Raw genomic sequence first — 23216 nt, forward strand, 5'->3', positions numbered from 1 at the left:
CAACTGCCAGGTACTGCCCGTGTGACGTCTAGTAATCAACTCTACATTACATAGCGTGTCCAGATACTTTTCATCACATTCTGTAAGCGTTTCTTATCGTAACAAAGCTTGTTATGGTTTACTCATTTTTAAATGTTTCAAATGGCCCTAAGCGCTATGGGACTTAACATCTGAGGTCATCAGTCCCCTAGACTAAGAACTACTTAAACCTAACTAACCTAAGGACATCACACACATCAATGCCCGAGGCAGGATTCGAACTAGCGATCATAGCAGCAGCGCGGTTCCTGACTGAATCGCCTAGAACCCCTCGGTCACAGCTGCCAGCTTACTCATTTTTAATTCTTTTATATTTCGTATATGTTGCATATATAAGACAGATCGCGAATAGTCGTATTCCGTCCTTTCCGGATCTGAAGATGAATGTATATTGTACAGTAACCGAAATCGATATGTGAATTATAATTTGCGACCACAATAAAAATTCCGAATTCAGTATCAGTTAACGAAGAACGTACCCTACGCAGACAAGTCAGAACCACCCAGTTTTTCTCCAATATTGGAAAAAAAAGACAGTGCCGGCGAAGAAGTGTCTGATGCATGCATTACGACTTGTTAGACGATATTCCCACTTACTCGTATCATTAATTCGCGATTTTTCACGTCACGATCAAACTTGGCGATGTACAATACTAAAAAGTAAAAATCAATAAACAACGAATATTTAACAAGAGATCGGCGTGAAGTAATCAATAAGATTTCAGTCGTGATGCGACGTACAATTCGTACTTTCGTGTTAATAACTGACCCAGGCGCAAAAACCTTATCCATATATGACTACGTTTAAACTGCTTTAAATGTGACCTTTACGCTTAAAGCCTCTCGTTATTCAAAAATGAAGAGATCCGGTTACATGGGCTGTTTAAATGGTGAGTGTTATTCCAAGTAAGGCTGTCATTATCTGTGACATTATAGCAACTGAATGGGGACGACCGTTATATTATACAGGTGAAAGTAATTGCAGCCTTTATAGCGTGACAGGACAGGAGCAGTAACTTCGAGCAGTAGAGGGCTGACCGCATCGGCAGTGAAATGTGGCGTAACGGGAAATCGCCAGGACGCCACAATATAGAGGTCATGAGACTCGTAAAAGAGTTTCAGCAACATTTATGTGAGCGTGCAAATGTTAGATATCTAGATTGGGTTATGTAGTTGGTAACTCTGTCAGAGACGCCAAAGGACTTGGAAGATGAGATGAACGGAACGAAATTAGGCTACAAGATGAACAGAATAGATATCGCCTCGAAAGGAGATAATAAGATGAATATTCATTAAAGTAAAAGAAGGATAATGGAACGCAGTCGAATTGAATGACGCGATTCTGACGGAATTGTATTACAAAATGAGGCACTAAAAGTTGTTAGTTAATTTTGGTATATGGGGAGGAAAATCAATGATTGTGGCCAAAAAAGAACTGATATAAAATGCAGACTGGCAGTGACAAGAAAAGCATAACGAAAAGAGACAAATTTGCTAATATGGAATATAAATTTAAGTCTTCAGAAGTTAGTGACATTAAAAGGCCTATTATCAAGTTAGTGAAAGTTAACTGTTTCTGGAACTTTACTGCGCTGGGTAAGTTTTTTATTTTTTGGAACACGGAATAAATTCTCGTAGTTTTCATAGAGTCTCCTGCAGCCAAATAGCGTTAAGTTACTTGTCACGTGATCGTATCAGATTTTGAAGTCATTCGTGAATGCGTTCCAAAAGGCAGTCAAACTGCTTTTGAGACAGTCGTAATACATTTTCGAAATCTTCAGGACAATGATTTCTTAATTCCATGTCAACCAAGTTACTTTTCCCCCGATTTTCATTGAAGCACCCAGTTCCTAACCCACCATCGTCTTCTCTTCCGTTTTTCCAACCGATTCTTTCTCTGTGCTAAAATAGGACCGAAAACGGAATCCACCAAAGCACAAGCCTCGATAGGGAGCTCGTTCATAGCCGGCTTCGCGCAACAACCGAATCACGCTTTCGTCGGCGCTTCAATACGTGTAAAATCGCCACAACCCACGACTCTTGCGGTCACTCCTGTCTTGGCCTGACAGCAAGTGCGAAAGCATAGGACACATCCGCCTTCACGCCCGGAAGGAACCCGCCTTTCCACGTTATTAGTGGAACGTGCCGTGGGACCTACTAACTTTTTATTCAGTTCTGTTTACATTTTGAGCACAAAAGAACTCCCTTAGGACGAGCAAAAATAATTGTACCCTAATCGCAGGCAACGGTGCGAGACGTCTGACACCTCAGTCCATTTCGTTCGCGGAAGCAGCGAAATACTGGCCTAGGAACACAAATACAGAACTAGCGGACGGGTCGGTGTTTACGATGGGCCGCTAGGGAATTCCGCTGTTTTCGCCGCATTTAATTGTTTCTGCGCGTCGCGCGCGCTGTTTGAGTTGGCCCGGCGTCGTGACGAGACGGCGCCGCCACTATAAGCGAGGCTGACAGCGGCGTCGGCGTCGGCGTCGGCGTCGTAAAATAGAGTGGCGCCCGCCCGGGCCGTGTTTACACGCTGATGAAGTGCGCCGTCGCGGAAACGCCGAGCGCGCGCGCGTCTATATTAAACGCCCGAGCCGGCGACCAGTGTATCAATATACAGCGACTCGGTCGCCGGCTAATTTTAAAGTCCGACTTACTTAACGGCCGGCGGGCGGCGCCTCCTTCTCGGAAGTGCGCCCCGTAAGACCCGGGATACTCGCCATCTGCCCTCGGGGCAGCCGTGGATTCCGCGCGGGAGAATGCGCGAACACAAATCAGACCGTCCAGGGTCTGTGTCGCAGTACACCCTATTTTCAACAGCAGCAGGCTGCATTACGAGGAACGGGATCGCGAATTTCTGTCCTCACGGCCACAGTCGTAATTCTTGCAAAGTCTTTCTAGCTAACGCATCTCGACGGATTACTGCCAAATTCCTTAAGATTAATACGGTAAAATATTAGGGGCAGCAAAATCAACACGACGTAGTATACAGCGAGGCGTTAAATATGAAACAACAGCGGAGATACGTAAGCACTAAACGAAAACTAAACTCCGTCCGATCGGGTGTCTGAAGGCGCAACGGTACCGACCGACCGCCGTGTCATCCTCATCGATACTCGTCACTGGATGAGGATATGTTGCGGGCTGCATAAAACCTGGAAGTAGAGGCAGCTGAATCAGCTTGTATGAAACAGCAGAGGGCCTGCAATCGTGGCTTGGATAAAGCCAGATATCACATCTGTTTCACTCGGTGGTTTCCTTTTAATTACTACGTACTGTGTCCTTTCTGATAAGAAATCATGTTTGACTGTGCTGGACAGTAAACGATTTTTAAGAAGTAATTGAATAATCACTGACGGTTCCAGCACTACAGGAACATCGTTCTTTTCGACATCAATCTGTGACAGCGAATTTTTTTAGTTACACATTTCAGCGCCAGGTCACACAAATCGTATCATTACCGGATTCGACCTCTTAAAAAGCTCACCGTACATCGAATCGGCAACTGCTAAGCCTACAGGCTCTTCCGTAAATTTAAAAACTACTGTATTCAGAAATGCTGACTGCGATGGGAGAGGAAGGCATGCATGTCCTACATTTAATACGTAATGTGTGGAAAAAGAGCGAATGACCTAAAGACAGGACTACCTCTGTCCTAATTCCTCTGCACAAAAAAGGATCAGATAGGGACTGCTCCAACTATAGGACCATAGCATTAATTTCACATGCTAGCAAAGTCCTCCTGCATATAATAAATCAACGCCTAAAAAATTTTCTGCAGTCTCAGATTTATGCAGAAAAAAAAAATGGTTCAAATGGCTCTGAGCACTATGGGACTCAACTGCTGAGGTCATTAGTCCCCTAGAACTTAGAACTAGTTAAATCTAACTAACCTAAGGACATCACAAACATCCATGCCCGAGGCAGGATTCGAACCTGCGACCGTAGCGGTCTTGCGGTTCCAGACTGCAGCGGCTTTAACCGCACGGCCACTTCGGTCGGCCATTTCTGCAGAACAAGCGGGTTTCGTGTCAGGTAAAGTTCTCGAGAGGCAGTCTTGAATTTAAGGTAGACAATTGAAAAATCTTATGAGTTCTGTGTCCCTGCCTACATCTGCTTCCTAGATTATAAAAAGGCCTTTGACTGTGTCATGTGGGACACGTTTTGGCATGTGCTCAACGAGTCTGGGGTTCGAAAACACCCGGTATCCTTACTAAAAGGTCTTTACAATAGGCCATACCGCAACCATAAAAGTAGATGACGAAAACTCGAAATTTTTCGATGTGACAGATGGCGTCAGACAGGCCGGCCGGGGTGGCCGAGCGGTTCTAGGCGCTACAGTCTGAAACCGCGCGACCGCTACGGTCGCAGGTTCGAATCCTGCCTCGGGCATGGATGTGTGTGATGTCCTTAGGTTAGTTAGATTTAAGTAGTTCTAAGTTCTAGGGGACTGATGACCCCAGAAGTTAAGTCCCATAGTGCTCAGAGCCATTTGAACCATTTTTTTGATGGCGTCAGACAAGGTTTCATACTGTCACCTCGGCTCTAGAATATCTATGCAGAGTGTTTAATCAGGAAAGCGCTGGATGGCTGGGACGGTAGGATTTCAATTGGCGGCAGGAAAATCAACAATTTACGCTTCGCAGATGATATTACACTCAGCAGGAAGTGAGGAAGAACTCGGTTATCTGTTCTCAACAGTGAAAGATATTAGTATAAACCTTGGCCTAGAGATAAACATGAAAGTAACCAAACTAATGGTTACAAATCGCCAAGGCAGCGATCAAAACCAACTTACAGGATTCAAAGGAATCTGGAGATAGTGAGTGATTATGTATATACAGGCTCTCTGACCAATTGCATACGAGAGTGCCATTAAGATATAAGACGGCGAATCATTCTTGGCCGAGCCGCAATGGTCAGACTCACTAAGATATGGCAGAATCGGGCAATATCCGAGACAACGAAAATGTGCCTCGTAGAAGCATTGGTGTTTCCTGTATTCTTATGCGGATGCGCGATCTGGACAGTGAAAGGTAGTGATAAGAGCCGCATTGATGCCTTCGAGATGTGGTGTTGGCGGTGGATGCTATGCGTACCGTGGACACAAAAAAGAACAAATGCTCCAATAATAGAAGAACTTAAAATCACGAGAAGGTTATCTTCTCATGTCAGCCAAAGATACCTTCAGTTCCTTGGGCACATCTTGAGAAGGAAAGGGGATAACTGAGAGAAGACCAGGGAAAAACTGAGGGTAGAAGACCACGCGGGAGAGCAGCAAGTCAGATGGTTGGATCAAGCGAAGAAGCCTCTTCACATCATATTAAGAAAGACCGTAAATCAAGGTGGATAGACAGGTCTGTCTCAAGTCTCACCTACGTAAGAATGAATGTGAAAATGAGGTCGCGACACTCAGCAATGAGTAAAACGACTAATGAGATTCAGTAAAAGTGAAGATATCTGTTGGGAGTCATCACAGTACACATTACACCTCACAGTAAATGTTGTGCTATTATGATGTGGCCATACAAGATTCGAATAATTTGCACTGGAGATGGTCACATAGTGACAGAAATCGATCTGTAAAATAAAGAACTTCAATGTTTACGACCGGTGCTGTCATTTATCCAATGTACATTGTCTGAAAAAGTCGTCATGGGTTGTTGTTGTTGTTGTGGTCTTCAGTCCAGAGACTGGTTTGATGCAGCTCTCCATGCTACTCTATCCTGTGCAAGCTTCTTCATCTCCCAGTACCTACTGCAGCCTACATCCTTCTGAATCTGTTTAGTGTATTCATCTCTTGGTCTCCCGCTACAATTTTTACCCTCCACGCTGCCCTCCAATACTCAATTGGTGATCCCTTGATGCCTCAGAATATGCCCTACCAACCGATCCCTTCTTGTAGTTAAGATGCGCCACAAATTTCTCTTCTCTCCAATTCTATTCAATACCTCCTCATTAGTTATGTTATCTACCCATCTAATCTTCAGCATTCTTCTGTAGAACCACTTCTCGAAAGCTATTCTCCTGTTGTCCAAACTATTTGTCGTCCACGTTTCACTTCCATACATGGCTACACTCCATACAAATACTTTCAGAAACGACTTCCTGGCACTTAAATCTAACTCGATGTAACAAATTTCACATCTTCAGAAACGCTTTCCTTGCCATTGCCAGTCTACATTTTATATCCTCTCTACTTCGACCATCATCAGTTACTTTGCTCCCCAAATAGCAAAACTCCTTTACTACTTTAAGTGCCTCATTTCCTAATCTAATTCCCTCAGCATCAGCCGACTTAATTCGACTACATTCCATTACCCTCCTTTTGCTTTCGTTGATGTTCATCTTATATCCTCCTTTCAAGACACTGTCCATTCCGTTCAACTGCTCTTCCATGTCCTTTGCTGTCTCTGACAGAATTACAATGTCATCGGCGAACCTCAAATTTTATATTTTTCTCCATGGATTTTAATTGCTACTCAGAATTTTTATGATTTGAAAACGTTACTTACTATCGTACAACAGGACGTGACTCGTCAAAGTGAGTCGTTAGAGGCGCTCACGAATATCGTAGACGGATTTCTGACAGCACCTTTACGTGCACCACTAAGACTGGCCATTTATTATTGTAGAATTAGCTTGGAACAGGTTGTTTAGCAGTGGAATTATCGCTGTTCCGTAGCAGTTGTTAACAAGTGGTGAATAGTACTGCGTCTAGTCCGCTGCGAGTATAGGCATCTGCGGCAGGCAACTCCAGTTTGGCAGCAGGCAGAATAATGGGCAGGAAGTTACGCGCAGCGCTCTTACCGTGGGACAGCCAGCCGTGCCCGCAGGAGTCGCAGGACCGCATCACCTCCTGGCCGGGGCAGAAGGAAGGGCAGAAGCAGGCGGGGGCGGCGCACCGCAGGCCCTGCAACAAGAAGCTACCTCGTTCAGCGTCCTCGCGTGGCAGTCTAATGATATGATCGGAGTGGGTCAGCCTCTCCCCAACTTGTACAATGCAGCGAACCACAACTGCACATATACACGCCCACAATCTTTATTACTCACATTACACTCATTTCACGACAGTTAAAAAATATCAGTAATAACAATTTGCAGTACCACTGCGGTACTGGAATCAGGGAACCAAGAAATTCGATTCTCCAGTACCTTGTATTTATCAAGCTTCACTCATTAGTAGCCGAGCGGTCTAGGACGCTGCAGTCATGGACTGTGCGGCTGGTTCCGGCGGAGGTTCGACTCCTCCCTCGGGCACGGGTGTGTGTGTTTGTCCTTAGGATAATTTAGGTTAAGTAGTGTGTAAGCTTAGGGACTGGTGACCTTAGCAGTTAAGTCCCATAAGATTTCACAGACATTTGAACATTTTTGAACTCATTAGTCACCCAAGATGTACAGAGAGGCTACAGAAATTAAAAATATAAAAATAATCGCAACAGATTACACAAGTCGTGTGTCTCGATGCTAAATAAAGCAAAGGGCACCGACTCTTCTACTGTACTACGTCCACCAGCAGAAAAGTGCAACTCGCCTCTCACTGCCGAAAGCTGCCTTAACTGTAACTCGCCCACACCCACCAAGTTGTCCATCGCTGTATGTCGCTCATACACATTCACTCTCACTTGCAAATTCTTACTCACTCATTCAGTCCAACTTATTGACATCATCTCTTTCTCCTGTTCAAACGGTTCAAATGGCTCTGAGCACTATGCGACTTAACTTCTGATGATGATGATGAGGTCCCATACTCCGAGGAGTGTAGGGGACGATGCGGGAGACCCCCTCCGTTGTGCTAGGCAAGGTCCTAGTGGAGGTGGTCTGCCATTGCCTCCCTCCGACCGTAATGGGGATGAATTATGATGATGAAGATGACAAAAAAAAACACCAACTCATCTCGAGGCAGGAAAAATCCCTGGCCCCGCCGGGAATCGAAGCCGGAACCCCGTGCGCGGGAAACGAGAACGCTACCGCAAGGCCACGAGCTTCGGACAGTATTGCCATATCCTGTTCAATTAACATACTCAGACCAAGGTGTTATACCTGTATAAATAAAATCTGCTAAGAGTAAATACCAAACATGAAGGCCTGCATTGTATGTGCACATCTGTTTACAGTGACAGACTGTCATACATCTGCAGGTCAGAGAAAGAAGGCGTCGCGAAGCGGTAGGCCGCCGTGGCCGGCGGGCGACGCGCGCGCCACTGCCACAGAGGCGGCCGTGACGGGCACTAGAGGCAGCGGGACCCCTCGGCGCAGGCAAAAGGAAGAACCGGGGGCTCTGCAGGCCCTTGACGTGCGTAGGCCGCGCTGCTGCTGCCGCCGCGAGCCGAGTCACGCAGGCGGCACGCGTGATGCTGCCGGCACCGCCGTGGGAACCGCCGCCTTCCCACCTCCGCGGCGCCGGTAATTTATGCGGCCGGTGTGGTGCCAGCGCTACGTCACGCCACGCTACGCAAACCCCGGCCGGCCTGACACCGCCGCATAATTACTACGGGCAGGCGAGCGACACGCACGCCGTACAGAGCAGGCGCTGATTTCGCCACACGAGTTCCGACTAACCACAGCCTGATTTAAACTCGTTTATGTTTTTAAACCGCGGTGTCCCATTTACCTTGGCATAATAATGTTTTGACCAGAAGCAAAAGAAAAGATTATTTAGCTACCAGGGGGTCATTAACCAGCGCGCCTGACTTTCTTGTAACTTCGTTGCGAATACATCAGCAGCATTAGGCCTACCTTTCCCTTTCAAACAGCACATCACGATTTTATTTTCCAATCCTTTTCCTCTCGTCAAGACCTGATCAAAAAAGTCACGTAAACCAGACGTTATTAAAATTGTCACACAAAACTGACTTTGACTCTCCTCCACTAGCACACAGTGCAAGTATCGGGGGATAACGTAACTCGCATTCTTACTGGTGTTGACATCGCGTAGCTGTCATTAAACAAACGGTGTTAACGAGTGCTGCAGACCGTCCGGAGTGGTCGAGCGGTTCTAGGCGCAACAGTCTGGAACCGCGCGACCACTACGGTCGCAGATTCGAATCCTGCCTCGGGCATGGACGTCTGTGATGTCCTTAGGTTAGTAGTTCTAAGTTCTAGGGGACTGATGACCTGAGAAGTTGAGTCCCATAGTGCTCAGAGCCACTTGAACCATTTTTCGCTGCTGCAGTGCAGGTTGTTAATGTTGTGTTGGCTGAAGAGCCAACACCGTGTTACTAGAGGAGGCCGAAATGCACGCGTTTTAGCTCACGCAGGCTGGCGTGAGGAGGGGAGGACTATACTGACGTGACCTCTGGAACATGAAAAGGAATTATAATTCAGAAAGCGGACGAAATTAGTTGATACTTAACTTTAATCCATTAAAGATGAACGTCGCTCTTGACGGTACATGATTCACAATATTATCTGTTCAGAATAGTAACTGAATATGGCGCCTTGCTAGGCCGTTGCAAATGACGTAGCTGAAGGCTATGCTAAACTGTCGTCTCGGCAAATGAGAGCGTATATAGACAGTGAACCATCGCTAGCAAATTCGGCTGGTTAAATAGGGCGAGTGCTAGGGCGTCTTACTAGACCTGCCGTGTGGCGGCGCTCGGTCTGCAATCACTGATAGTGGCGACACGCGGGTCCGACGTATACTAACGGACCGCGGCCGATTTAAGGGCTACCACCTAGCAAGTGTGGTGTCTGGCGGTGACTCCGCAGTTAACATCACAGGACGCTGAAAAATCGTAGGTACGTTCGGTAATCGGTTGGTACGCAGAGTATGCTTAGAAAAATTACAGTTCCACTTTCTGCCACCAGGTGAAAATATGTAGCTCTAAGCAGAATGTGAAACGTTTCCTGTTTTGACATCGACATGCTGTTTATTGCTTGGCTACACGTGTTCTTTTGTGAAGTGACTGTTGGTGTAAAGGATTTCCGTACGAAATACAGTGCCTGTTGAGAAGAAAACCGTGCACTGCTGGTAAAGTTGTTTCATCAAACGACGCCGGCCGGAGTGGCCGAGCGGTTAAAGGCGCTACAGTCTGGAACCGCACGACCGCTACGGTCGCAGGTTCGAATCCTGCCTCGGGCATGGATGTGTGTGATGTCCTTAGGTTAGTTAGGTTTAAGTAGTTCTAAGTTCTAGGGGACTTATGACCACAGCAGTTGAGTCCCATAGTGCTCAGAGCCATTTGAACCATTTTTCATCAAACGACAGCAATAGTAGCGCTGCAGTGTGGGAATATCGCCGACAGAAGCAACTGCGAAGAGGCCCCATGTCAATAAATAAGCTAAAGAATATGATTAGGGAATCTGATGAAATAGGTGAATCGGGTAGTGCAGCAGGGTCAGGTCGAAGTCCCACTCCCATGGCAGCTGTTGATGAAGTTGTAAGTAGGCTGTTTAGATTTTTATGGTTCAAAATGGTTCAAATGGCTCTGCTGTGGTCATAAGTCCCCTAGAACTTAGAACTACTTAAACCTAACCAACCTAAGGACATCACACACATCCATGCCCGAGGCAGGATTCGAACCTGCGACCGTAGCGGTCGTGCGGTTCCACACTGTAGCGCCTTTAACCGCTCGGCCACTTCGGCCGGCTTAGATTTTTATGTTGGTAACGCCACGTAACGCTCTGTATGAAAATCACTGACTGTGCTGCGTGCAGTCTGTGGCTGGTTAGCATTCTTGGAATATTCGCTATTGTAGTGTTGGGCAGTTGGATGTGAACAGCGCGTAGCGTTGCGCAATTGGAGATGAGGCGCCAGCAGTGGCGGATGTGGGGAAAGAGATGGCGGAGTTTTGACAGCGGACGATCTGGACGTGTGTCCGCCAGAAAGCGTAAATTTGTAAGACCGGATGTCATGAACTGAGATACACACACACACACACACACACACACACACACACACACACACACACATATATATATATATATATATATATATATATATATATATATATATATATATATATATGATGACTTTTGAGCAGCCGGCCGAAGTGGCCGTGCGGTTAAAGGCGCTGCAGTCTGGAACCGCAAGACCGCTACGGTAGCAGGTTCGAATCCTGCCTCGGGCATGGATGTTTGTGATGTCCTTAGGTTAGTTAGGTTTAACTAGTTCTAAGTTCTAGGGGACTAATGACCTCAGTAGTTGAGTCCCATAGTGCTCAGAGCCATTTGAACAATTTTTTGAACTTTTGAGCATTATTAAGGTAAATACACTGTTTGTTCTCTATCAAAATCTTTCATTTGCTGACTATGCATATCAGTAGTTAGTTTCTTCAGTAGTTAGAATCTTTTATTTAGCTGGCAGTATTGGCGCTCGCTGTACTGCAGTAGTTCGAGTTTTTGTGAGGTAAGTCAGGGCCATTCTTTTGTAGAAATTGTTGAAAGTCAGATTGCGTTGCGTTAAAAATATTGTGTGTCAGTTTAGTGTTGATCAGAATAAGTAAAGAGAGTAATGTCTGAGTACGTTTAGTTTTGCTCAGCTGTTTGAAAATCAAATAACGTAGAGGTTTATCAGCACAGTCATTCATAGTTTTTTCTAAGGGTTCGTTTCAAAGTTTCTGTAGTTACAGCCGACCGTGCAGCACACGCCTCAAATTCTGCAGCCATAGGTCGAGCTCCGAAACGGGAATTGTCTCTCCCCTAGTCAACCTGGCTAGGTCAAATTTTGCGACGCATTTTACACTGGAATCTCGTAGAAGATTTAGAATGAGCGCCAGATTAAGTCCCAAGATTGGTTACAACGCCATGACTTTGCCCATCATTCTTTGGCACTCATGGAAATGGATCAAACGTGGGTGGGGAATATTCTTTGGACAGAGAAGGCACATTTTCCTCTGCACGGTGCTGTCAATGCACAGAATTGCAGCATATGGGGTTCTACTCCGTCATGTTTTGTCCAGGAGCGTCCAGTGCACTCCGCAAATGTGACTGTTGGTGTGTTTTCACCAGCTCCTTCATTCTCGGTCCGTTTTTCTGCGAGGAGATGACGCATTGTGGCCCTGCTAAGTGTACAGTGACGTCTGAAAGTTATAAGGACCACCTTGCGCAACACGTGATTCCAGCTCCGCAAGAACGCAACCGTATCCGCTTCATCATTTTACTGTAAAATGAGGCGATACCACATCTCACTTGCCGGGTGCAACATTTGTTTCAATAATCTTTGGCAATGCCCGCATCATCTGTAGACAATTTCACGATGTATGACCTTCCAGATCCCCCTACCTGAACACACTACTGCGGAGATACCTGAAAAATAGTGTCTATCACGGATGTATGCAGACCGTGTTCTGGAGGATAGCATACGACGACACATCGCTCTGATTACACTAAATGTGCTGCGAGCAACTTTCAACCATTACGCCGGCCGCGGTGGTCTCGCGGTTCTAGGCGCGCAGTCCGCAACCGTGCGACTGCTACGGTCGCAGGTTCGAATCCTGCCTCGGGCATGGATGTGTGTGATGTCCTTAGGTTAGTTAGGTTTAAGTAGTTCTAAGTTCTAGGGGACTGATAACCACAGCAGTTGAGTCCCATAGTGCTCAGAGCCATTTGAACCATTTTTTTTTTCAACCATTACGTGTAATGGATATAGAATGCTGCAGAGTCAGGAGGCCATACTGAAGCATGTTATAACTTGTGACCATATCCTAATAAACGTGCCAGAAGCAGCGTTATCATCCGTTTGATCGTTCCTATCCTTTTCCTGCATCCACACCGCTACCTCACTGTTTACAGCGACATATTTTTGCGTGCTGGCTCAAAGTCGAACTACTATTTTTCTTTTCAGCATACTCCACGAGTGCGTCAGTTAATGAACGTAACTACGACGTTTCAGCTTCCTGCTATGTATACAGCCCGCACTACAGCACTCGGAACACTGTTTAATTACAACCACCACTACTGTCGTCTTCAGTTGAATATTTGCGTGCGTGTAACGTACACAACGAAGGAAAAGTAGAAATGGTGCTCATCTGTGAAGAACGCAAGCAGAGTAGTGAAACGTGCGTATGGCACACTGGCCGGAAGTCCCGTTCTTGAGAGTTCGACCGCCTGACGCAAGACTTTTATTCGACGCCAATTCTGCGAAATGCCCTTTGTTGATTACGAAATACCGCGTCCATAGCGGAGAAAACCCCGGTGCGGCCGGGAATCTAACCCAGGGCGCAGTGATAGAGAGTCAGCAACTCTAACCACAAGACCACAATGAGCTTGACCGGCCGGGGTGGCCGAGTGGTTCTAGGCGCTACAGTCTGGAGCCCCGCGACCGCCACGGTCGCAGGTTCGAATCCTGCCCGGGCACGGATGTGTGTGATGTCCTTAGGTTAGTTAGGTTTAAGTAGTTCTAAGTTCTAGGCGACTGACGACCTCAGATGTTAAGTCCCATAGTGCTCAGAGCCATTTGAACCATTTGATTTCGCTACCGTTGTACTTGCCACGAACGGCAGCTGTGCAACGCCCTCATGCGTTGCAAGTGTCAGTCGTGGGCAGAACAGTTTTCTGTGTAGTTGGCGAGTGCCTTGGGTCGGAGCCAAGTGAATTCGAAAGTGGACAAATTGTTGATGCTAGTATAATGGGTGCTTCTGTAACCGAGATAGCCAAATTGCTTGGTGTTTCACGAGGCACCGTGTCGAAGGTTTATAACACGTACAGGGAAAGCGGCAAGACATCATTCACCACGACAATGAAAGTATGTGTTAAGCGATCGTAACAGACGGCCATGGAAGAGGACTATGATGAAAGCCGGCAGGTGTGTCCGAGCGGTTCTAGGCGCCTCAGTCTGGAACCGCGCGACCGCTACGGTCGCAGGTTCGAATCCTGCCCGGGCATGGATGTGTGTGATGTCCTTAGGTTAGTTAGGTTTAAGTAGTTCTAAGTTCCAGGCGACTGACGACCTCAGATGTTAAGTCCCGTAGTGCTTAGAGCAATTTGAACCGTTTTTTAGCACCCGTCCAATGTTCTTAATACATTCTAACTGCCTGTCGTGGTGGGAAGAGTGTTTTGTGTACATTATGTCGGAGCTGAGGGAATTCTAATGCGTGCAAATGATTGGTGTTCCGACGGGATGTGCCTCCGTAACCAAGGGAAGCAAAACTGCTTGATCTTCCAAGGGGCATCGTATCGAATATTTATACTGCATACAGGAAAAACGGAGAAACATCAACCAGTAAATCACAAGGTGGACGAATGTGTGTGTTTAGTGATTGTGACAGACGGTTATTGAAGACGTAAGAAAGAGACAGAATTGAATGTCGCACTCGCGAACACTGTAAGCACCAAAACGACCGAGACTGCTACGGTCGCAGGTTCGAATCCTGCCTCGGGCATGGATGTGTGTGATGTCTTCAGGTTAGTTAGGTTTAAGTAGTTCTAAGTTCTAGGGGACTGATGACCACAGAAGTTAAGTCCCATAATGCTCAGAGCCATTTGAACCAAAACGACACGTAGGTCTCTAGAAGAGCGTAGCGATCCAAAAGATTGGAAAAGGGCACAGGTCATCCCCTTTTTCGAGAAGGGACGTCGAACAGATGCGCAGAACTATAGACCTATATCTCTAACGACGATCAGTTGCACAATTTTGGAACACGTATTATGTTCGAGCATAATGACTTTTCTGGAGACTACAAATCTACTCTGCAGGAATCAGCATGGGTTTCGAAGAAGATGATCGGGTGAAACCCAGCTCGGGCTACTCGTCCACGAGACTCAGAGGGCCGTAGACACGGGTTCCCAGGTAGATGCCGTGTTTCTTGACTTCCGCAAGGCGTTTGATACAGTTTCCCACAGTCGTTTAATGAGCAAAGTAAGAGCATATGGACTATCAGACCAATTTTGTGATAGGATTGAAGAGTTCCTAGATAACAAAACACAGCATTTCATTCTCAATGGAGAGAAGTCTTCCGAAGCAAGAGTGATTTCAGGTGTGCCGCAGGGGAGTCGTAGGACCGTTGCTATTCACAATATACATAAATGACCTGGTGGATGACATCGGCAGTTCACTGAGGCTTTTTGCGGACGATGCTGTAGTATTTCAGAGGTTGTAACAATAGAAAATAGTACTGAAATGCAGGAGGATCTGCAGCGAATTGACGCATGGTGCAGGGAATGTCAATTGAATCTCAATGTAGACAAGTGTAATGTGCTGTGAATACATAGAAATAAAGATCCCTTATCATTAGTTACAATGCAGCAGGTCAGCAACTGGAAGCAGTTAATTCCATAAATTATCTGGGAGTACGCATTAGGAGTGATTTAAAATGGAATGATCATATAAAGTTGATCGTCGGTAAAGCAGATGCCAGACTGAGATTCATTGGAAGAATCCTAAGGAAATGCAATCTGCAAACAAAGGAAGTAGGTTACAGTACACTTGTTCGCTCAGTGGATGAATATTGCTCAGCAGTGTGGGACCCGTACCAGATACGGTTGATAGAAGAGAGAGAGAAGATACAACGGAAAGCAGCGCGCTTCGTTACAGGATCATTTAGTAATCGTGAAAGCGTTACGGAGATGATATATCAACTCCAGAGGACGACTCTGCAGGAGAGACGCTCAGTAGCTCGGTACGGGCTTTTGTTGAAGGTTCGAGAACATACCGTCACCGAAGAGTCAAGTAGTATATTGCTCCGTCCGCATCTCGTGGTCGTGCGGTAGCGTTCTCGCTTCCCACGCCCGGGTTCCCGGGTTCGATTCCCGGCGGGATCAGGGATTTTCTCTGCCTCGTGATGGCTGGGTGTTGTGTGCTGTCCTTAGGTTAGTTAGGTTTAAGTAGTTCTAAGTTCTAGGGGACTTATGACCACAGCAGTTGAGTCCCATAGTGCTCAGAGCCATTTGAACCAGTATATTGCTCCCTCCTACGTATATCTCGCGAAGAGACCATGAGGATAAAATCAGAGCGATTAGAGTCCATACAGAGGCATACCGACAATCTTTCTTTCCACGAACAATACGAGACTGGAATAGAACGGACAACCGATAGAGATACTCAAAGTACCTTCCGTCACACACAGTCAGGTGGCTTGCGGAGTATGGATGTAGATGTAGAAGGTGCATCATAAGCACGGAAGTCAGTGCGAGGATTCCGAAACCACTTGTCAGTGATGCAAGCGCCCCTAACAGGAAAACGTGATGCCGAAGCTATAAAACCTAGACTACGGACCAATGGAAGAATTTGATAAAACGCGTCTTTTTTCACACTGTGTACAAGCTTCTGGCCGAGTTTACATCCCAAGACTGAAGTACGGCGGCAGTTTCGTGGTGGTCTGTGCAGCCCTATCGTGGCACTGCATGGGGCCAATGGTTACTTTACAAGGTCGCATTACTGCCGAGGTTTATTTAACCATTTTGACTGATCAGCTCCACCCCAGACAGACAGTTTGTTTCTCAGTGGTGGTGCTGGGTTCCAACACGACAGGATTCCCGATCACACAGCTCGCATAAATCAGGACTGGTTTTGTGAGCGCGAGGACGAATTTATACGTCTCCCAGGCAACCATAGACAGCAGAGGTTAATATTAGTGAGCTTTGTGGTCTACTTTTGGAGAGAAGGGTGTTTGACCTATAACTACCTACACCATCGCTACTCCAACTTGCCACCATTTTCAGGAATAATGGTACAAGATTATCTTGAAAACCATATAGGGCATGTATGTCCATTTCGAGAAGACTGGAAGCTGTTTTGAATCCAGAAGGGTTTCCTACAGCCTATTAGGCATGGTAAAGGGCTGTGTTCTCGGTGTTTCCAAATTTTGTACATGCCATGCATGCCAACCACTCGAATTCCCCAGAAAGCCTTGCGTTACGGGTACTGGTCTCGTCACGGCCAACACTAGTGATTTGTGGTGGTTACACACTGGAAAGCCGTGAATCACCCACACAGAACGATCACCCATCGAGCGACATTCCCGGTACAGAAGATTCTCGCTCGAAGCGGGCCCGGCATACCCCTGAGACCTTGTACTACAGGCCGACCCGGTCCGTTAACTTTAGAGCCACATCAGGTGCTGATTTTATGCCGCTCATAAAGTTTTGTCCATGTGGAATAAGCGGGCATAATTTTCTCTTCCCAGCGGCGGTCGTAAAGAGCGAAACACGTTGCTGGCTACTGTTACATTCTGCGAACAAATTACCAGATCCTTATTACCTTCACAGTCGACGATACGCCCGGTCGACTTAACTTGGCTGACGTACTGTGGCACGCACGCTATTATGCAGAGCTTAGCTGTTACACAATCAAATGAAGATTACTTTCTGTGAAAGCTGAATTAAAGTTTTACTTCGCATTTTATACTGGACTAACTTGGCGGACAAAAAAAACTAATAACGTATCTTCCACCTAAAGATGGCGACTGATCTCTGAAATCATTCCTACGGTGTAATATTTGTGCGTACAACCATTGCAAATTTGGTGGCCGAATAAAAGTTAAGTTTGACTTGTCTCTAATCCAACAACAATTAAATGACATGTGATTTCGGACAGTCAGTATTACACTTCATTTACTTCAGAATTTAAAGAATGATACGCGAAGAGGACTGTGTTCGTGTCCGGGGAGGGGTTATTACCGATGCGTTTGAGAAGCGTACGTGGCTTAATGTATTGTCCTTTTACTAACGAACAACGTATTCGATGTAGAAGTTCCTTCGCTCAACATTACAACAATCCGTTTACTTATTTATTTTCTTTGAAGGTAGTTCATCATTCTTCTGTCTGTTTTGATGTGCGTCCCTATTAATTCCTCTCTTCACATTACGGAAGCACTTGCGCCCAAGGTGCTGAGTTATTTGCGTGATTTATTCCGATCTCTGTCTTCCCCTGCAGTTTTTACTCTCTTCACCTTCTTTCATCTGGAAGCGCACGCGATTTCCAACACGGAATACCAGCATTTGTTTTCCTGTAAGATGATCAATAAATTAAGGACGTCGAAAATAAGACTGGTGGTAGGCGAGACGCTTTGTTGGAAGTATTGTCTCCAGAATCGTATTAATACAACTGTCGCTGAGATCGAATCAAAACGTTCTCACTTTGCTTGTTTTTGCAGCATTCAATTCCATATCATTTATGGGGCAATACTGTGCATCCGCAAAGAATATGCATACTCCATATGAAAGGAGATGAGAATTTCACGCAATCCCTTGTACCACTGCTCGGATGTCGGATTCCGCCATCTCTGTACATATGCATAGGTACCAGATCAGGAGATACGGGACTGATTAAAACCCCCAGAAAGCCGTGCGCGTTAAACCGCCGCTTCTGGAACAGGGAGGTGCGCCAGTTCCGTATCGAATCCGCCCGCCGGATTACCGACTGTTGCCGCTGAGCCAACCAACCTAATGTGCTTTTCAGCCGATTTCCCCACATCCGACTAGGTGAGTAACGGGCTGGGACTCAATTCCCGCCTGTTACAAAACTTGAATATATTTCGACTAATTTTGTCTCAGTTCCACATGAAGTTCTGTTACACATATCCCGGCCCCGGTGGTAATCGGATGGTGACAGGATAGACAGAAGAACACCCCTTAAACTATCCATGATAAATCCGTTAACAACTCTGCCGACCTTGCAACGAGTTAAAAAACTGACTGTTCGCTCATCGAATGCCGTACAGAAATCGATTAGCACTTGCGTTGCACTTCATTTAGCATTGTATCAGATACAGGGTGACAATTATTGAACTATATGACTACAGGTTGAAAACATCGCTTCAGTTGTAAATTTCTTTTATTATCACGACCGGTTTCGGCCTCTCATAAGCCCATCCTCAGGTGTCTCATTGAAAATAGCAAGAGGCGGGAGATAATTTTTACACGCCTCAACACATACAAAAAACATAAAATTTCATAAAAAAAGTTTTACAAACTTTTAAAAAACGTTATAAACCACCGGTCGGGCTAGGTGCTGTGGAACCTACGTCAAAGAGAAAGTGAGACGAGACAGTACTACGGACGACTGCTTGGGTAGGTAAAACATCATTTCCTTCTCTTTCTGGTCCCTGATTACTGTACACCGTACATGTACACTTCTTAATTGAGTCAGTGCTTTTTTTTGCTATGTTTTTTGTTGCCTTCAGTAGGCTTAACGAATGTACGGCGATACCTGTTTCCTATAGTGGGGTCCGCAAGGACCACCTAGTTCATTTTACATAGCTGTAAAATTGAACTCTCTTAGTAAAAGTTTTCATGTTTTCATTTTATTCTATGACTATGACGCATTATAGTACTCTGGCATTACCTGTGCCCTCACTAATCTAAAAAAAATTCCTGTCTTTCATGGTGTAAAATGCGTCTCAGGTCTTATCTAATGTAAGCCTCGATTAGTTGTCGACTATTGGTTAGGAGGTTTTAAACTGAGCCCACTTTTAATGTGTCCTTTTAGTGCTATTGCTGCTAGCTATTAATTGGCATATTACTTTCTGAGAGCACAGACTAAGGTTTTGCTGCTTTCCCTGTTGATCAGTAACGGGACCTTGTAAATGGGAGTGGCACATGCGTTTTTTTTTTTTTTTAACTGATAACTGTGGCGCGCTTTTCCACGTTGCCACTTATATATCCCCACTAAATTTAAAACTTGTTTGCCACTCATGTAAAGGAGTTTCATTGCGCTTTACGGTTTATGTAATAATCTTGTATCGCAGTTTCCACACACTTTTACCACCGTTCTGTACCGACCTGTTCAATACGCTCCTTTACTACGCATAATGCACTTATTTCGTGTACTTTTTATGTATTTTTTGTGTTTTTTCTTAATTTTAAATGTAAACCACTAAATAAAATTGTGAACGGCCGGGCTAGTGGCCCCGCCTTCTTCTCTACGTCAATAGATGGCAGCACTTTTGCCACACTTGAGGATGGGCTTACGAGAGCCCGAAACCGGTCGTGATAATGAAAGAAATTTACAACAGAAGCGGTATTTTCAACATCTAGTATAACGCTCAGTTGAGGATATTCGTCCAACAGGATTGTTGACCATGACATGAAATCGGCGTAACATGTGAACGGTTTGCGTTAGCACGATTGGCCACGAGGCATGCTGGGAATTAGTATTCGCGTTCGTGCGACGAAGCCCACTTTCATTTGGGTGGGTTCTTCAATAAGCAAAACTGGTGCATTTTGGGGACTGAGAATCCGCATTTCGCGAGCGAGAAGTCTCTTCGCCCTCAACGGGTGACTGCGTTGTGTGCAGCGCCCAGTCACGCAATAATCGGTGCGATCTTTGTTGGCATGAAGTGAACGTTTTGGAAAATGATTTCATCCCCACTATCGAAGCAACCCTGATCTCGACAAGATGTCGCTCATGCAACACAGAGCTCGACCCCATCGAAGCAGGAGTGTGTTTGATGTCCTGGAGGAGCACTTTGGGGACCGCATTGTAGTTCTGGGGTACCGAGAGGTCACTGGCAGGGGCGTCGATTGGCCGCCATACGCTCTGGATCTGAACACATGCGACTCGTTTTTGTGGGGCTTTATTAAAGACAAGGTGTACAGCAATAACCCAATAACCCCAAAACCATTGCTGAGCTGAAACCAGCTATTCAGGAGGTCATGCATAGCATCGATGTTCAGACACCTCAGCGGGTCATGCAGAATTTCGCTATTCGTCTGCGCCGCAGCATCGCCAATCATGGTAGGCATATCGAACGTGTCATAACCTCAATCCGAATATCTGTACTGACGTTCACATATTGAATAAAGTGTGTTCAAGACGTAGTTTGTTGCTAGTTTACGTTTCTTTTTCATATACACTCCAGGAAATGGAAAAAAGAACACATTGACACCGGTGTGTCAGACCCACCATACTTGCTCCGGACACTGCGAGAGGGCTGTACAAGCAATGATCACACGCACGGCACAGCGGACACACCAGGACCCGCGGTGTTGGCCGTCGAATGGCGCTAGCTGCGCGGCATTTGTGCACCGCCGCCGTCAGTGTCAGCCAGTTTGCCGTGGCATACGGAGCTCCATCGCAGTCTTTAACACTGGTAGCATGCCGCGACAGCGTGGACGTGAACCGTATGTGCAGTTGACGGACTTTGAGCGAGGGCGTATAGTGGGCATGCGGGAGGCCGGGTGGACGTACCGCCGAATTGCTCAACACGTGGGGCGTGAGGTCTCCACAGTACATCGATGTTGTCGCCAGTGGTCGGCGGAAGGTGCACGTGCCCGTCGACCTGGGACCGGACCGCAGCGACGCACGGATGCACGCCAAGACCGTAGGATCCTACGCAGTGCCGTAGGGGACCGCACCGCCACTTCCCAGCAAATTAGGGACACTGTTGCTCCTGGGGTATCGGCGAGGACCATTCGCAACCGTCTCCATGAAGCTGGGCTACGGTCCCGCACACCGTTAGGCCGTCTTCCGCTCACGCCCCAACATCGTGCAGCCCGCCTCCAGTGGTGGCGCGACAGGCGTGAATGGAGGGACGAATGGAGACGTGTCGTCTTCAGCGATGAGAGTCGCTTCTGCCTTGGTGCCAATGATGGTCGTATGCGTGTTTGGCGCCGTGCAGGTGAGCGCCACAATCAGGACTGCATACGACCGAGGCACACAGGGCCAACACCCGGCATCATGGTGTGGGGAGCGATCTCCTACACTGGCCGTACACCACTGATGATCGTCGAGGGGACACTGAATAGTGCACGGTACATCCAAACCGTCATCGAACCCATCGTTCTACCATTCCTAGACCGGCAAGGGAACTTGCTGTTCCAACAGGACAATGCACGTCCGCATGTATCCCGTGCCACCCAACGTGCTCTAGAAGGTGTAAGTCAACTACCCTGGCCAGCAAGATCTCCGGATCTGTCCCCCATTGAGCATGTTTGGGACTGGATGAGGCGTCGTCTCACGCGGTCTGCACGTCCAGCACGAACGCTGGTCCAACTGAGGCGCCAGGTGGAAATGGCATGGCAAGCCGTTCCACAGGACTACATCCAGCATCTCTACGATCGTCTCCATGGGAGAATAGCAGCCTGCATTGCTGCGAAAGGTGGATATACACTGTACTAGTGCCGACATTGTGCATGCTCTGTTGCCTGTGTCTATGTGCCTGTGGTTCTGTCAGTGTGATCATGTGATGTATCTGACCCCAGGAATGTGTCAATAAAGTTTCCCCTTCCTGGGACAATGAATTCACGGTGTTGTTATTTCAATTTCCAGGAGTGTAGTTCAATAATAATTTTTTAACTACATCAATTGTGTACGTTATACTCCATGTTCCATTCCCAACTGCACTTTTGCTGAACTGAACTAAAAACTGATAAAACTCCGATCATTCGAATCTAATTTATATGATATCCTAAGTTCCTTTAATTCGGCATAAGAATACACCCCAGCAACTTTGAGCTTTCTTTATGATGTTTTATTTCTGTTAATAAACTGTCGCGTAACTTTGTCAGAAGATACCCCACAACCTGAGGAAAAAGTTTTAAACAACAGAGTAAGGTACCGCAATGCTGCGACACCTACTTTCTTATCGCGACAATGCGTCTATTAAGAATTTTTTTGCGCAGTCAAAAAAAGGTTAAATTACGTTGTGAAGCAGTTTATCATGAGAGTGTCTTGCAGTACCTATCATGCAAAATCTTACTTGGCGAGGCAGATTGTTATCGTCTGTGCGACCACCAGCGACCGAGGCAACCAATTTTCCACGGCCGATGACCAGATGGCCATCGTTAAAAATTATGGAGAAATCTACGTCACTTCCGCTCAGTAATGAGGAGACAGGGCCAATCTCTTCTCTTAACGGAGAACGAACTTTCTGCCCACTCGATTCCACTACAACGAACTATCGTACAAGACACGTCTTCTTGAAAAATCTGGCAGCAAAACTGTGTTACCAACTGGAGCAGTTACTGGCGCAGAGAAAGTAGGCACTGTATCACAGAAGTACCACTACCGTCAATAACAATCGATAGTGCTTCGTTTCCGAACATGAAGGTAAGTAAAACACATTTATGTCGAATAGGAGTGATGTAAACACCAGTGTCTAGGTGTAGGTAACAGCAAATAATCGCATAGATGAGAACTGAAATGCGCATTTGAGATGAAGAAAACCAATGATCAGTGTATCGATAAATTTTTAGTAGTAAAAGTCGGTCGGTTTATTTAATAATTATACCGTTCCTCACCTAGTTTGTTGTTCTCACCACTACATACTACACGACGTAAATTCCCACATCTG

The 23216-nt window shown here is 46.3% G+C and overlaps 1 protein-coding gene across 1 annotated transcript in view; it reads right to left on the reverse strand.

Moving 5' to 3' along the window:
• LOC126199677 (zinc finger protein basonuclin-1-like) overlaps positions 1-23216 on the reverse strand; it is a 229178-nt gene that overhangs the window by 165044 nt on the left and 40918 nt on the right. The window contains exon 3 of the mRNA XM_049936605.1: positions 6853-6955. Within this exon, the coding sequence (XP_049792562.1) occupies positions 6853-6955 (103 nt within the window). The remainder of the gene's footprint in view (positions 1-6852; positions 6956-23216) is intronic.

This window comes from Schistocerca nitens, chromosome 8 (assembly GCF_023898315.1).
Source record: "Schistocerca nitens isolate TAMUIC-IGC-003100 chromosome 8, iqSchNite1.1, whole genome shotgun sequence".
Taxonomy (NCBI): Eukaryota; Metazoa; Arthropoda; class Insecta; order Orthoptera; family Acrididae; genus Schistocerca; species Schistocerca nitens.